The sequence below is a fragment of the Lolium rigidum genome, chromosome 1 (assembly GCF_022539505.1).
Source record: "Lolium rigidum isolate FL_2022 chromosome 1, APGP_CSIRO_Lrig_0.1, whole genome shotgun sequence".
Taxonomy (NCBI): Eukaryota; Viridiplantae; Streptophyta; class Magnoliopsida; order Poales; family Poaceae; genus Lolium; species Lolium rigidum.
Window position 1 is genome coordinate 16,705,041 of NC_061508.1, and position 14,822 is coordinate 16,719,862.

At 44.9% G+C, this 14,822-nt stretch overlaps 1 protein-coding gene across 2 annotated transcripts; it reads left to right on the forward strand.

Moving 5' to 3' along the window:
* The first annotated feature begins 604 nt into the window (after positions 1-604).
* Positions 605-2,086, forward strand: LOC124668078 (scopoletin glucosyltransferase-like). 2 transcript variants are annotated; one of them, XM_047205287.1, is made up of 2 exons: positions 605-723; positions 994-2,086. In XM_047205287.1, exons 1-2 carry the CDS (start codon positions 605-607, stop codon positions 2,084-2,086), a joined length of 1,212 nt encoding a protein of 403 aa, XP_047061243.1. The 2 variants fall into 2 exon arrangements, with proteins under 2 accessions (XP_047061243.1, XP_047061239.1); XM_047205283.1 differs by having other exon boundaries at positions 605-2,086.
* Positions 2,087-14,822: the final 12,736 nt, after the last annotated feature.

A 14,822-nucleotide genomic window follows, 5' to 3' on the forward strand; every position in this document is an offset into this window, starting at 1 on the left:
AAGTACACAAGTACTAGAGATGATCATAATATTTCTTTCGTCCTATAAAATTTGTCTTTGCTTTGTTAAAATTTAGATGCATGTAGATGTTAAATAGTGTCTAGATATATCTAAATCTTTAAAAAATTACAACAAATCTCATGGGACTGAGGAGTAAATCGTTTTCAAGCTTTGTATCCCGTAGTTGTTGGTCGGCCGCATGGTACACGTACTGCCATGCACATGTATGCCAAGGGAAAGAAAAATGGCCACGGGCTGGTCTTATTTATGTACGTTGTCAGTAGCAAACAGATGCCCACATGTCTTAATTATAGATCAAGACGCTCTCCCACTTGTGCCAAATTACCCGGCTTGGCTACGTATATAGATAGGTATAGTGTGATTCAGAGTTTCAGACGGAGGAGTACGACAGTAGTACTAATTCTTACTCTGAACCTTGCACCTTTAGTTAGCATCGCTCGATCTCTTGCTCGCGAGTCGTAAGCTCAAAGACATTAGCTGCTGTGTCCCAAAAGAAGCGGAACCCTATTCCGCACTAGAGATAAATAGAGGCGACCTACCTCAAGTCCTCAATACCAGAACCCACATTGGCCGGAAGCTAACCATGGCTACCAAAGACGACGAGCAGCCGCCAGTGCACATCCTCTTCTTCCCGTTCCCCGCTCCCGGCCACCTCATTCCGATCGCCGACATGGCAACGCTCTTCGCTGCACGAGGCGCCAGGTGCACCATCCTCACCACGCCCGTCAACGCCGAGATTATCCGCCCGGCCGTCGACCGCGCGAACGCAACCAACGCTGATCTGCATGCCATGGTGGTCGACATTTCCGTCGTGCCCTTTCCAGACGTGGGGCTCCCGCCGGGCGTCGAGAACGGCCCGGGCCTTACCGGCCAGGCCGACGTCGACAAGTTCTTCCGCGCGATCGAGCTGCTCCGCGAGCCCTTCCATCAGTTCCTGGCCGACCACCCGGTCGACGCCGTCGTCGCCGACAGCCAATTCAGTTGGTCCGTCGACGCCGCCGCGGAGCACGGCGTCCCGCGGATAGCGTTCCTCGGCACCAGCATGTTCGCGCGGGCGTGCACCGACACCATGTTGCGCAAGAACCCCATGATGGAGGCTTCCCCGGATCAGGACGACCCCGACGCCATGCTTCTCCTCCCGGGGCTGCCGCACCCTGTCGAGCTTAGGCGCAGCCAGATGCCGGACCCCCGGAAGGAGCCGGAGGTGTTGGCCTTCTTCAAGGTCATGTACCAAGAGGACCGGAGGAGCTACGGCGAGGTGTTCAACAGCTTCCACGAGCTGGAGCCGGAGTACGTCCAGCACTACCAGGACACGCTCGGCCGCCGCGTCTGGCTCGTCGGGCCGGTCGCACGACCCGACAAGGACGCCAGATCGCGCGCCAGCAACACCAACAACGCGCTCTCTCCCGACGCCGACGGCTGTCTGCGGTGGCTCGATGGGAAGCCGGCCGGTTCGGTGGTTTACGTATCGTTCGGCACGCTGTCCAATTTCTCGCCGGACGAGCTGCGCCAAGTCGCACGGGGCCTCGACCTCTCGGCCAGGTATTTTCTGTGGGTCATTGGTACCGGAGCTATCACAAACGCCGCGCCATCGTCGGAGTGGATGCCGGAAGGCTTCACCGAGCTTCTGGCGCGAGGAGAGCGCGGCCTCGTCGTCCGGGGCTGGGCGCCGCAGGTGCTCATCCTGAACCACCCGGCCCTCGGTGGGTTCGTGACACACTGTGGGTGGAACTCGGTGCTTGAGGCCGTGAGCGCCGGTGTGCCGATGGTCACCTGGCCACGGTACGGTGATCAGTTCTTCAACGAGAAGCTCGTCGTGGAGATACTCAAAGTGGCGGCCAGCGTCGGGGCCAAGGACTACGCGTCCCCCGTTGAGACCCACCAGCTGATCGACGCCGAGGTGATCGCGGAATCCATAGGGAGAGTGATGGACGACGGCGGCGACGCGATACGGAGTAATGCAAAGGAGCTCGGTGTGAAAGCCAGGAGAGCTCTGGAGAACGGTGGGTCGTCTTACGGAGACGTCGGTCGGCTGATGGAGGAGTTGATGGCTCGCCGACGCTGATGAACGTGCAGGCTACGAAAATGACAATCAACAACAGGTCTCCTATATATCTCGTTTTTCTCAAATTAATACTTGTACTGCTCTTTTTTTTCCAAACGGTTTTGTTAGTTCTCGTATAGTTGATTTTTTTTGAACTAAGATTCTAAATGATATGTAAGAGGAGATGCAAATAAGAAAAATAATCTGGGCCATTATATTTGCTTTATGATTCAATGTTGATCATGACTTTCAACTATTTCCATGACGTCATGGGAACATTTTTTCCATGGTGGTAGGCTTCAACGCGTGGGTCTTCAGTTTATTGGGAATCAGATTTTTCGTTTAATCCGATTTGGTTACCGAGTGACCTACCACGTTTAACGTCCGGTAACCAGAATTTGGGTTAGAGGGTTGCTCATGCAAGTGATTGATCATCGTGATGAGATCCTTTTTCTCTTTGTTTTTTTTTAGATGTGTGCATCTTTAATGAGTTCGGGCATTTTGTTGGTGCACATGCTGGATGTAATTAGTATCTTCACGATATTGATATGTTCTTTCACAGAAAATCCTAGAATTCTCAACCTCCTTTGGTACTAAGTTAATGTACAAAAAATCTTGGCACATACAAATAGTTAGTTAAACCTAAATAGTAGGTGTTCTCCCTTTGCTATAACCCATATCTCAACCTATTTGTCCGAAACTTTCGTTTATTCCTCCTCCAAATATTAATTTTAGAATATTTATGCATCTTCGAGTTTGATAAATCAAAAAAATTGAGAATCTCGCCTGGCATTTGACCGATTATCTTCACTAACCAGAATTCTCAGCCTCTAGTAAATGAGTTTCACGTGCAAAAAATCTTGGTCCATATAAATTTGGTTCGAATTTAGGTTGGTTGGTTAGTCTAATCTAAACCGTAAATGTTCTCCCTCCGCTATAACCCCACATTCGAACTCATTTGTCCGAAACTTTCCCTTCCTCCTCCAAACATTACTTTTAAAATATTTAGTCATTTTTTGTTTAAAGTTCAAATTTCGTATTTGAATATCGTCCGGTATTTGGCCGATTACCAATCGGGCCCCTCCAAGATATTTTTTCTTGCCGGTACCCAAATCCTTGACCGGGAGGCGTCTCCACGTCGGTCTTTTAGTTTCCTCGACCATGGCAGCAGGCTAGCTGCCAGCGGAGAGGCAAGGCACGGCAAATCTGCTGCGGCACCGGTAAGAAGCGCGCGGCGGCCGTGAACTATTGCCTACGGCAAGGAACCTGCTCTCTAGGACCTGTTGGTGGGCGATGCATGGGTCGTGATCAGGGTAAACGAAGGCATAGGGACGAAAAAAAGGTTTGGCTGACTTTTTTTTTCGAAATGGGAAATGGAACCCCGGCTTCTGCATCGTGATGATGCACACGGCCTTTTATTAATAGAGTAAAAGTAAAAATTAAAATATCTTAGGCATCGTCTAGAATTGATACAAGAATCAACTAGCGAAAGACAACTAGAAGAAACGGACTACACATCATTGTATCCGTCTATTGTGCCGCCACCAACCTCGGCACAAGATATCCCGAGCGACCATCCGGAGCCGTGTGCATCCAGTAGCCATAGCATCCCGCTGTCCCTCCGGTGACAGAAGAGCCCACAACTGGACCCAGTGTGACACCATATGGATAACCTGCAAAAAGTGAAAGGAAGGTTTCTTGTGAAAAATAATATCATTCCTTGTCCTCCAGATAGACCAACATAAGGCAGAAACCCCAATACGGATGAAAGCCTTTGATTGTCTATCAACTCCATGTAGCCAGTTACCAAACATATTGGTAATACTGGTTGGAGGTGGGAGAGCAAAAGTAAAATTAATCGTACACCAGAGAATTTTAGCTAAAGGACAAGTGATGAACAAATGCTCAATAGTCTCCTGCTCACCACAAAAAACACATTTTGTACAACCATTCCATCTTCTCCTGGCTAAATTGTCTTTAGTGAGTAAAACTTTATTGCTTAAGAACCACATAAATATTTTTATCTTTAAAGGAACTTTAACTTTCCAAAGATACTTTCGCAAAAAAGGGGTATGTTCATTCATAAAATCCTCATACATAGATTTCACTGTAAACACGCCATTTGTTGTCAATTTCCAAACAAATTGATCCTTTTCATCAGATAAATTAATCCGCATAAGTCTTCGGCATAATTGTAACCATAAAAACCATTTGTTTCTCACCAACAACCTTCTGAAACTGATATTCAGAGGCGTTTGGGCTAACACATGAGCTGCTGTTACATTCTTATGATGCACAATACTATATAAGGATGGATATTGTTGTGCTAAAGGTGTATTTCCTAACCAGGTATCTTCCCAAAAACGGATATTCGTACCATTACCTATCTGAAAAAAACCTCTTCTAAAAAAATCGTCTTTAACCTTCGTTAATCCCTTCCAAAAGGGAGAGTCTGTTGGTTTAGCTTGTGCCTCGGATAAGGTCTTTTGTCTTAGGTATTTATTCTGCAGCAACTTCTGCCACACCCCATCCTCGTTAAGAAGTTTATAAAGCCACTTACTCAATAAATATCTATTTTTAAATTCAAGGACTTCAATACCAAGACCCCCTTGATCCTTGGGCCTGCAGACGATATTCCACTTGGTGAGGCTATATTTTCTTTTGTTTTCTTCAGATTGCCAGAAGAAACGAGACCTATAAAATCCAATCTTTTCCTTACCCCAACGGGTATTTCTAGAAAAGAAAGCATGAACATTGGTAAGCTTGATAAAACTGAATTGATAAGGACCAGTTGTCCCCATAGGACAATAATCTGCCCTTCCAGCATCCCAATTTGCTCTCAAATCGGGTCTCCACTGGATACCAATCAGAAATTCTAAGCTTTCTAAAGTGGATAGAAATACCTAAGTATTTAAAAGGTAGAGAACCAGCGTCACATCCAAAGATCTGTTTATACTGGTCCACCTCATCATTTGCCTTCCCAAAACAAAAAATCTCGCTCTTGTGGAAATTAATTTTAAGCCCGGAGAGCTCTTCAAAAAGGCATAGGATTAGTTTCATATTTACTGCTTTCTGGAGATCATGTTCCAAGAAAAGGATAGTATCATCAGCATATTGTAGGATAGAGATCCCCCTTCAACAAGGTGAGGAATGAGTCCCCCTACCTGATCATCATTTTTTGCTCTCTCAATTAAGATAGCAAGCATGTCCACCACAATATTAATGAGGATATGTGACAAAGGATCACCTTGTCTCAAACCTTTTTTAGTTTGGAAATAATGACCAATGTCATCATTTACCTTTACTCCTACACTACCCCCTTGGACATATTGACTGATCATCCTACACCATTCAGGAGCAAACCCCTTCATCCTCGAAGTCTGTTGTAGGAATGACCATTTCACTTTATCATATGCCTTTTCGAAGTCAATCTTAAATAAAACCCCATCCAACTTCTTAGTATGTAGCTCATGAATAGTTTCGTGAAGAATGACCACCCCTTCTAGAATATTCCTTCCCGGCATAAAAGCGGATTGTGTTGGTCTTATAACTCGTGGGGCAATTCCTGTAATACGATTTGTACCAGCTTTGGTAAAGATTTTAAAACACACATTCAGTAGACAGATAGGTCTATATTGTTGTATTTGCACCGCATCCTCTTTCTTCGGTAATAAAGTAATGACGCCGAAATTCAATTTGTAGAGAGGCAAATCCCCAATACTAAATTGATTGAACAGCGCCATCAAGTCATCTTTTATTACTTCCCAAAATTTCTGATAAAACTCTGCCGGAAAACCATCACGCCCCGGCGCTTTATTACCTTCCATCTGAAAAAGTGCCTCATGAACCTCCTCCACAGAAAAAGAAGCTGTCAAGATCGCATTCTCAACAGTCGATATCTGAGGAATGTCTTGCACCTCTTCCTCTACCAAAGAGATGTTATTTGATGTCGGTGCCCCGAATAATTTTTTATAAAACTCAGTAATGTAGACCTTCAAATTATCTTCCCCCACAATAGTTCCCTCCTGTTGTTCTAATTGAATTTTTTTCTTACTTCTATGTTTCCCATTTGCAATCAAATGAAAATATCTCGTATTGCTCCCCCCTTCTTGGATATGCTTAACTTTAGCTCTCTGCGCCCATTTAGATTCTTCCTCTCTTCGCAATCTATTCAGTTTATCATTTGCATCTTTAAGCGATTCTCTCTCTACCATCGATAAGCTGTTCGTTTTAGCCTTCAAATCTAACTCATCAATAATACCTAGTAACCTATCCCTCTCTTTTTTATATTGCCCACTTTGGTTCTTTGACCATCCTTTAAGAAATTTTCTTATATGCCTCAATTTATTCAACCACACATCCATTGGATTCAACCCCAGTAATACGGATTTCCACTCCTTCTCAATCATGTCAAAGAAACCTTCTTGTCGCAACCAATGCAACTCGAAAGAGAACTTTGGCTTATTACCCAAATGTGCTTTCACCCCCGAGTCAATAAGAATCGGAGTATGGTCAGATTCCGCTCTTGTCAATGCACGCACAGTGACAAGGGGGAATTTTTGTTCCCAAGAAATAGAAGCGAGCACCCTATCCAATTTCTCATAAGTTGGTATTTCCCGACGACTTGCCCACGTAAATTGTCTTCCCGAAAGAGCAATTTCTCGCAAGTTCAAATGTTTAATAATGGCATTAAAGACAAACGGCCAACGGGCATTAAAATTATCATTGTTTTTTTCCTCGCGCTTTCGAATAATGTTGAAATCACCACCTACCAACATAGGTAATGTTTCAGTCTCACAAGTTCTGACTAGTTCCGCTAAAAACTTAGCCTTATGTGCATCCTGGGCAGCCCCATAGACTGGCACAAGAATCCATTCAAAACCATCCCTTTTACACTTAATATGCAGCTTAACACAAAAGTCTCCAGTACTCACCTTGAGCACCTCGAGTGTGTCAGAGTTGATACCAACCAAAATGCCTCCTGATCGACCATGAGGAGGTAAACAAAACCAGGAATAGCTATATCCCGCATCCAATTGATTTAAAAAAGGAATAGAGAAATTAGACCTTCCAGTCTCCAATAAGGCTAAAAAGTCTAATTTATGTTTCCTAATTGCCTCTTTTACGAACAAATGCTTAGCAGTATCCGCAAACCCCCCAGGATTCCAGTTCATACCTTTTATATTCTGCATCATGAAAATTGCCGTTTAATTCTTCTCCTCGTACTTTTACGAATATTATTAGTATCATAGATCTTCCTGGCCCTAGTCTTCTTTTCCTTAATTACCGGATCTACTTGTTCCAAATGATCATCTAAATCTAGCGGGATGCAATCATCCTCCACCAGATCATTACATAGGGTAGAAACTTTAGACATAACAAGTGTTGAAGGATCGTCCTCCTTATTTATATACTCATCTATATTTTTTTTGCAGAATGGTTAATATTCGTTCCTCTTCTAACAATTTAATTCCTTTAATAGATTTCACTACCTCTCCTTCAGGTTTACCTAAGGAAATACCCAACCGTTCCGCCTTATGCATAATCTCATCATCAGGCATATTGACAATAGAAAATTTAGGAGACAAAGACTTACCTACACACAAAGAAGCATCCCTCAACTGTGCAATCCTCATAGCCTTTTCCATTTGAAGCATATCCCCACCAGGCTGACCACCCAGTCTAGTACTAGACCTCACACCAAGCGGAGGCTGCGGGATTCCCCCGAAAGCAATAACCTCCTCCATAGTAGGACGAACTGCCAAATTATCAATAGAATTTTCAATTAAGGATAAACTCACACTGGATTTCTCTTTCACTGGAGAGGACCCTGGTGACAAAGGATTAATTTGTCAATGCCTACAGATTGTAGACTAGGGTTTTGCTGGAAGTAGAGGGCAAGTAGATCTCGAAGGTTTCAGCCGAAAAGTACTCGCTGATTGTAAAAACTAGGGTTCTGTTGACAATAGATTCGATCCTTTCTTTGTCCCTCGACTCCACCTTATATAGGAGGTGGAGCCAAGGATTTCGCAGTATACAAGTTACAGAGTCCGGGAGGGTTTTGTACCCCTCTCGTAAGATTACAAGTCTATATTTCCTAATACAATCTATCTTTCCTTATTACTAAACGGGCTTCTGAATCTTCTTATTCTTCGAGTCCTGGGCCTTCAGTAAACCCTGGGTACTATCTTCGGCAGGCCCATTGGGGATGCCTATGTCAGTAGCCCCCGAGATTTTTCTTGAATCGAAGAATCAGGAAAAATCTCCAACTTTAATCATTAAATAATCTTGGCGAATTTATAACTTTTCGATGTGCGAATACTATATTGTACAGGGATAATGGTAGTTGGGGCTAGTTCATCTGACGGATCAGGTACTAGTTAACTGCTCTAGTGGCAATCCGCAAAAACCTACTTTAAGATCACGTCCCTGGACATGATCTCGGGATACTGGTGTAAACTTCGACAGGTGCCACTTAAGGTCTTACCATTCTGTCGAGTCCTAGTCATATTTTATCGGGTACCTAACGCGTCTGTTAGGATTTTTCTTCGTATCTGTTGATACGGAAAAAAGTAGCAAACCGCCGTCAGAGACGGTGCCACGCCACTCAGAACGGATCTGGGGTCTTACCTTCGCAAAGTTTTGCGGCATTCAGAGATTATTCGTGACTTTTAGCGCTCTGAGAATATATTGTCGAGTGCTTTTCAGCTTTTGGAATAGCACATTTTATCGAGTCACATTTGATGACTTATTTTGCCTTCCCGATGGGAGTATATGTAGAGTTATCTGTATAACTCGAAATATACTCACTTCTTTTTCTTTCTCGATATTTTTGTACAATTTCATCGGGCACGCGAACAGCGTTCCCGATGGGAGTAGCCCCCGAGGCTACAGCCAAGGACTTGTACTTGGTTGTAGGCTCCACAGATTAATATCTTCTGCCGCTATATTGTAATCCTTCTCGAGCATTTCATAACTATCGGGTGCGCGACCAGCGCTCCCGATGGGAGTAGCCCCCGAGGCTATGAACAAATGCTTGCATTTGGTCATAGGCTCTCGCCATTTCTATTTTTTCATACTCGAAGTTTTCTTTCTTTTTCCCAAAGTAGCCCCCGAGCATTTGGGCAAAAACTTGTATTTTATCAAAAGCCCTCGAAATAATCTTATGTTGTCGACATTCTCACTAGACTTCACAGTCGAGTTTTTCTTTGGCCAAGGTGACATCATTGCTGATGATAGCCACGATTACTGTATTGGGAACATGCGAAAATTGCTTCACTCGCTGCCTCGTGGGTCCAGATTCCCCATCTGATGGACACGTCATGCAAGTGGGGGACACACGTCCTCCACTTTTTCCGGCGCATGCACTGTGTCGCCTGTCTCTTCTTTTCTCAGTGAAAATCCGTTTTTACCCTTTGTCCACGTGTGCTCCATCTGCTCCATAACATTTCCATCCAACGGTTGCGTCGATTCACCGCACCTCTATTTAAGTCCATCGTCTTCTTCCTCTGTCACTTTCGCTCGCGCCGCCCATCTGCTCTTCCTTTGCAAAAGCTCAACATTGCGCCCTAAAGTTCCTTGTGCTCCACCGCTCATGCGCTCTTCGCCTCCACTCTTGTTGATGCCACCGCGCAAACTCACCAAGCACAGCGCTCCTGAAGCAAAGATGGCAACCGAAGATCTGGTCAACTTGGAGTGGGAGAGATCCAAGATCTCCCAGCAAGATGTCAACTTGCTGAAGAAGCTTGGCATCAGCGGGAAGCAAGACGCACTGCGCTTCCCTAAGGAAGAAAGCTACCCAGCCCCGCCGATGCAATATCGGGTTAGTTTCGTCGACCACCTCATCCGTGGTCTTTCCACTCCCATCCATGATTTCCTTCGTGGGTTGATGTTCATGTATGGACTGCAACTTCACCATCTCACTCCCAATTCCATCCTCCACATCTCTATTTTGATCACATTATGTGAGTCTTTCCTTGGGATCCAGCCTAACTGGTCCCTATGGAAACGTATCTTTCTTTGTCGCCGTAATGGCTCTTCCAGCGTCGCCTATAACATAGGCGGCGTTGTGATCTGTGTCCGCCCTGACGTCGAATATTTTGACGTCAAATTCCCTGATTCAGTTCAAGGGTGGCGCAAAAAATGGTTATACATCCGCGAGGAGAACCATGGCTCTGTGGAGGACAACATTCCTCCTTTTGACGGTGCCGAAAAACTCTGCCGCCGCCGATCTTGGGATGCAGAGGCTACCGACGCAGAAAAAGCGGCGACAGAGGCCCTGATGACACGCATCCACGAGCTCCAAAATACTCGTGGACAAGAATTATCGGGTATCCAAATCACGGCATATTTCCTTAGGATTAGGGTGCAGCCTCTTCAAGCTCGCAAAAACCCTCTTTGGATGTATGCTGGCGATAAATATGTGGATCGCTTGTCGACGGATTTATCGGTCAAGGACTTGAAGAAACTTGTCCGAAAAATCTCGTCGTTGAACAAGAAAGACAACGTCCCGACTTCTTGTGGTGTGACGCCGTATAGCGCCACCAACGCGCTCCCACAGGTAATATATTGTTAGCATCAATTTTGGTCACGCATTTTTTCCTTTTTGTCTTTGTGTATACATTTCCTTCAAATGCTCCATGCCGATATATTTTCTGTCTTTAACAGGGTCATGCGACTGCGTCGCCTCTTCCTCCCCTTCCTGAAGGTGGAGATGTCGAAGAAAGGGTTGTTGTCACCGACGACAACCAGGGTGTGTCTCGCCCTGAGAGTGAAGCCGCAGGTTCTCGAAAATCTGCGGCATCCTCTGAAAAGGATGCTGAGGCCAAGGCAACATCGTCGACACACTCTCCTCCCTCAGCTGCTTCTCCTAGGAGCAAAAGGAAGAGGGACGAGGCTGTTGACACCGGCACCTCCAAAGCCGGTGCTGCCCGTGCCGAAGAAACTGTGCCTGATGCTAGGAAGAAGGCTTTGGATCTTTACGAAGCTGCTCTTATCAGCTCGTAAGTTTTTAATGCACTATATTTGTCTCTTGTCGATTTTTTTTTTGAAGTTGCTTTTTTACCCTGTCGCTTTATTTGTTGTAGTGGCGATGAAGAGGAGGATGCACCTATTGACGAGACTGCTCGAACGAGCACGTCTCGTACTTTAGTTATCTCGGAAGCTCGTCCTGATGGCGACGAAACTTCACCTCCTCAACAAAACCCGGAACATCCAACGCCAGCTGTGAGCCCCGAGGCTCCTTCTCCGAAGAGAGCCAGGGTGGAATCAACCAAGGAACCAACCATATTAACTGGTTGTTCCTCGACTCCTTTGATGGAAGAGGTAAGTTGTTTTCTTTTGTCCTGTATTGATTTTACTGTTTTGAATTTCCCTCTTTTTCTTCTTGATGTCGAGTTTTTCTTCTTCCTATATTGATCCTTTTTGTATGGTGATTTCTTCAGCCTTTCATGAAAGAGCTCATCCGCTTCGGCACCCAATTTATCGGGTACCGCGATTATGCCGCCAAACTTGAAGGTACCCCCTTTTTTCTTGTCTGTCTTTCCTTGTCGAGTATATTCTGTCACTATTTTGTGCCGCAGTGCTTTACTTGTCTGTCTTATGTTGGCAGAAAAACTTGCGGAAGCCAACAAACGCGCTGACGCTCTTGCTGCTGAAGAGCAAAGCGAAACAGCTCGCATGAAAGCTGAAGCAGATGCTGCTGTCGTCGAAGATGTTTAGAAAAGACTCGACGACGCAAAAAATGCTTTGAGCGAAAACGTAGCTCAGCATTCTGCTCGTGTGGAAGAAATCCTTAATCGACTGGAGTCGCAGAGTCGACGTTTTGTTAGTAAGTGTTCACACCTTTGCTGCTTTCTTGCATCATCCTTGTTCCCTTTTTCCTTTAATCAACTCTCTCTTTGAACAGGGAGAACACACCAAGAGTATGAGCTGGAGAACCCTGAAGGTGACCAGCTCCTTGATGCGCTTTCTCTCCTTGAAATCCACGGTACTAAAGCTCGTGACGGCCTTGCTGAAGCTGAGATTGGCCTGTCACGGCTTTTCCCTTATTTTTTCAAGAAGAAGGAGGAACCCGCAATTTTTATTGATCTCGCCAAGTGCTTCACTTCTCAAGACGACCTTGGACTCCAACTTCGCCAAGAAGGGTTAAAAGTTGGTGTCGAAGGTACAATTGCCTTGGTTGCTAATAGCCAACAAAACGTCGACTGGGCAAGGGTTGGCGACGCAGAGGAGATCGAGACGAAGAAGTGGCAGTCGCTTATTAAAGCGGCGAAGCCCAATTCGAAGAAAATCCTCGCCACCCTTGGATACAAGCCAGCTCCTGCTCCCAGTTCTTCGAAGCCGGAGGTCAAGTAGACCACCTTGCTTTTTCTTTGTTTTTTCTCTCTTTTGGCACTGTCGCTTTAGTATCCTTGGCGGTGGTTGCTTCAGTAGTTGCCTAGAGGTCCTTCTTTTGTAATAGCTATGTATATACTTTGAGAATGAATGGAAATCTATCTTTGCTTAATGATTGATGTCGAAATTTTTGTTTTTCAGTTGATTTTTGACAACTATACTGCAACTCCTGGTCCTTCCGAAGTTTTTCCTTCTCGTTTAAAGAAAACGCCTGTCGCTGTCGAATTTACTTTGGATTCCTCGAGTAAAAACTCAGCACAAGATTTGGAAGAACTTCGCCAGCAGCTCCAATCCACGAAGAGGCAATCACTTATGCTCATGGAACAATCTCGAAAATCCTCTGAGAAGGAAAAGGTTGCACTTCAACAGGCTCAAGATGCTATAGCTGAAAAGGAGGTTGCGGTTGCTGAGGCTGCTGCAGCTTCTTCTCGAGAGAATTTCATGCTTCAGCTGTTGACAGATGCTAGCTTGGATATGGCGGGTATGCTTCATTAACTTTGTCGTGCTTTCCTTTTTTTTTTTGCTTATCTCCTCTTTTCCTGATGACTCGTTCAAAAATAGGTTCCTTCTTGGACACCGCTACCGAAGATGAACGTGTTGAGTCTCGATCCAATGCGCTTCTTAGACTTGCGCGGGATCATGGTTCAAATTTTTGGGGCACGCCTGAGCGGACTCGCCAGATCGTCAGGTTTCAGGATATCGCGCTTCAGGTTCGCGAATTTCTCGACTTTTGTACAAGGACTTTGTCTCTGGTCTATGGCACCATGTTTCCATGTAATAAAATGCCAGAGACTCTTCCTGCTTTGATGGATAAATTTCGGGATGCTCCTCGAATCCACGGCTTTGTGCGGGCCCAATTAGTTGCTGGCGCAAGGTTTGCTATGATCATGATAAAAATCTGCTACCCGAAGTTAGACGTGGGTCAAGTTGTTCCAAAGTGCCTGGACAAGATGGCGAAGAGGAGAAAGAACTTCAGCAAATATGACGACGTTGTGACCCCTGTTGCCGAAGATATGATGGATGAACTTCTTCGGATGGACGCCGAATTCTTCGTGAAGGGCAGCTATGCTGAACATAGCACTCGCGCTATAAATAATGAACGGTTGACGATAGATAATATACTGGGCAACCCTTGAAGATTTGTTGCCCCAAGGATTGTATCTTGTGTGTTGTAGACATAATCTATATTGTAAAGTCACTATATGTTTGTTTTTCAATGCCAAGCCCCCGGGCGTTTTGATGGCGATGTTTTTCTTTTTATAATGCGAGGTTGTCCCAAGGCAAGATAAATTATATTGAGTGTACTATTTTTGCGGGCGCGAGCCCCCCGAGCTTTATGTTGACCACTATTTGGCGACACCTTTTTATTTTGGCGAGGTACTATATACCAAGGCGAGATATTTTGCAAGTTATATTTGTCGGCATTGTGTATATATATATATATATATATATATATATATATATATATATATATTGTATCTTCGGGTAGAAGCCCCCGAGCTCCGTCGAAAAGATATATAATTCCACTATCTTTATTATATTGCAGCACCGCGAGCCCGTCTCATTAAAAACCTTTCCCGGCCCCACTCGGTGCCCCGAAAAAGGAAAAGAGTGCGTCTGAAAACTCGCAGGCGTTTGAGTACATTGTATGTTTACAAAGGAGACTATATTTCGGCTTCTAAGCGTAAAAATGCCTGAGGTGCGCCACGTTCCAAGGATTTGGCTCAGCAATCTGATGTCTACGGGTGCTTCTATTCTTGTAGACAGTGTTGGGCCTCCAAGAGCAGAGGTTTGTAGAACAGCAGCAAGTTTTCCCTTAAGTGGATCACCCAAGGTTTATCGAACTCAGGGAGGAAGAGGTCAAAGATATCCCTCTCAAGCAACCCTACAATCACGATACAAGAAGTCTCTTGTGTCCCCAACACACCTAATACACTTGTCAGATGTATAGGTGCACTAGTTCGGCGAAGAGATAGTGAAATACAAGTAGTATGGATGTATGATAACCCACAAGTATAGGGGATCGCAACAGTCTTCGAGGGAAGTAAAACCCAAATTTATTGATTCGACACAAGGGGAGGTAAAGAATACTTATAAGCCTTAACAACTGAGTTGTCAATTCAGCTGCACTGGAAAAGCACTAGCAACAAGGGTGATGTGAAAGTAGCGATGATATGAGAGCAATAGTAACGAGTAACACAACGACAGTAATAGCAATATGAGAGCAATGGCACCGGAAGATAGTTGATACTACTTCCAATGACATGTAGAACGAGTATATGATTATGCGAGATGGACCGGGGTTCCGACTATCTACACTAGTGGTAACTCTCTAATAACAAATGTTGGGTGAACAAATTAC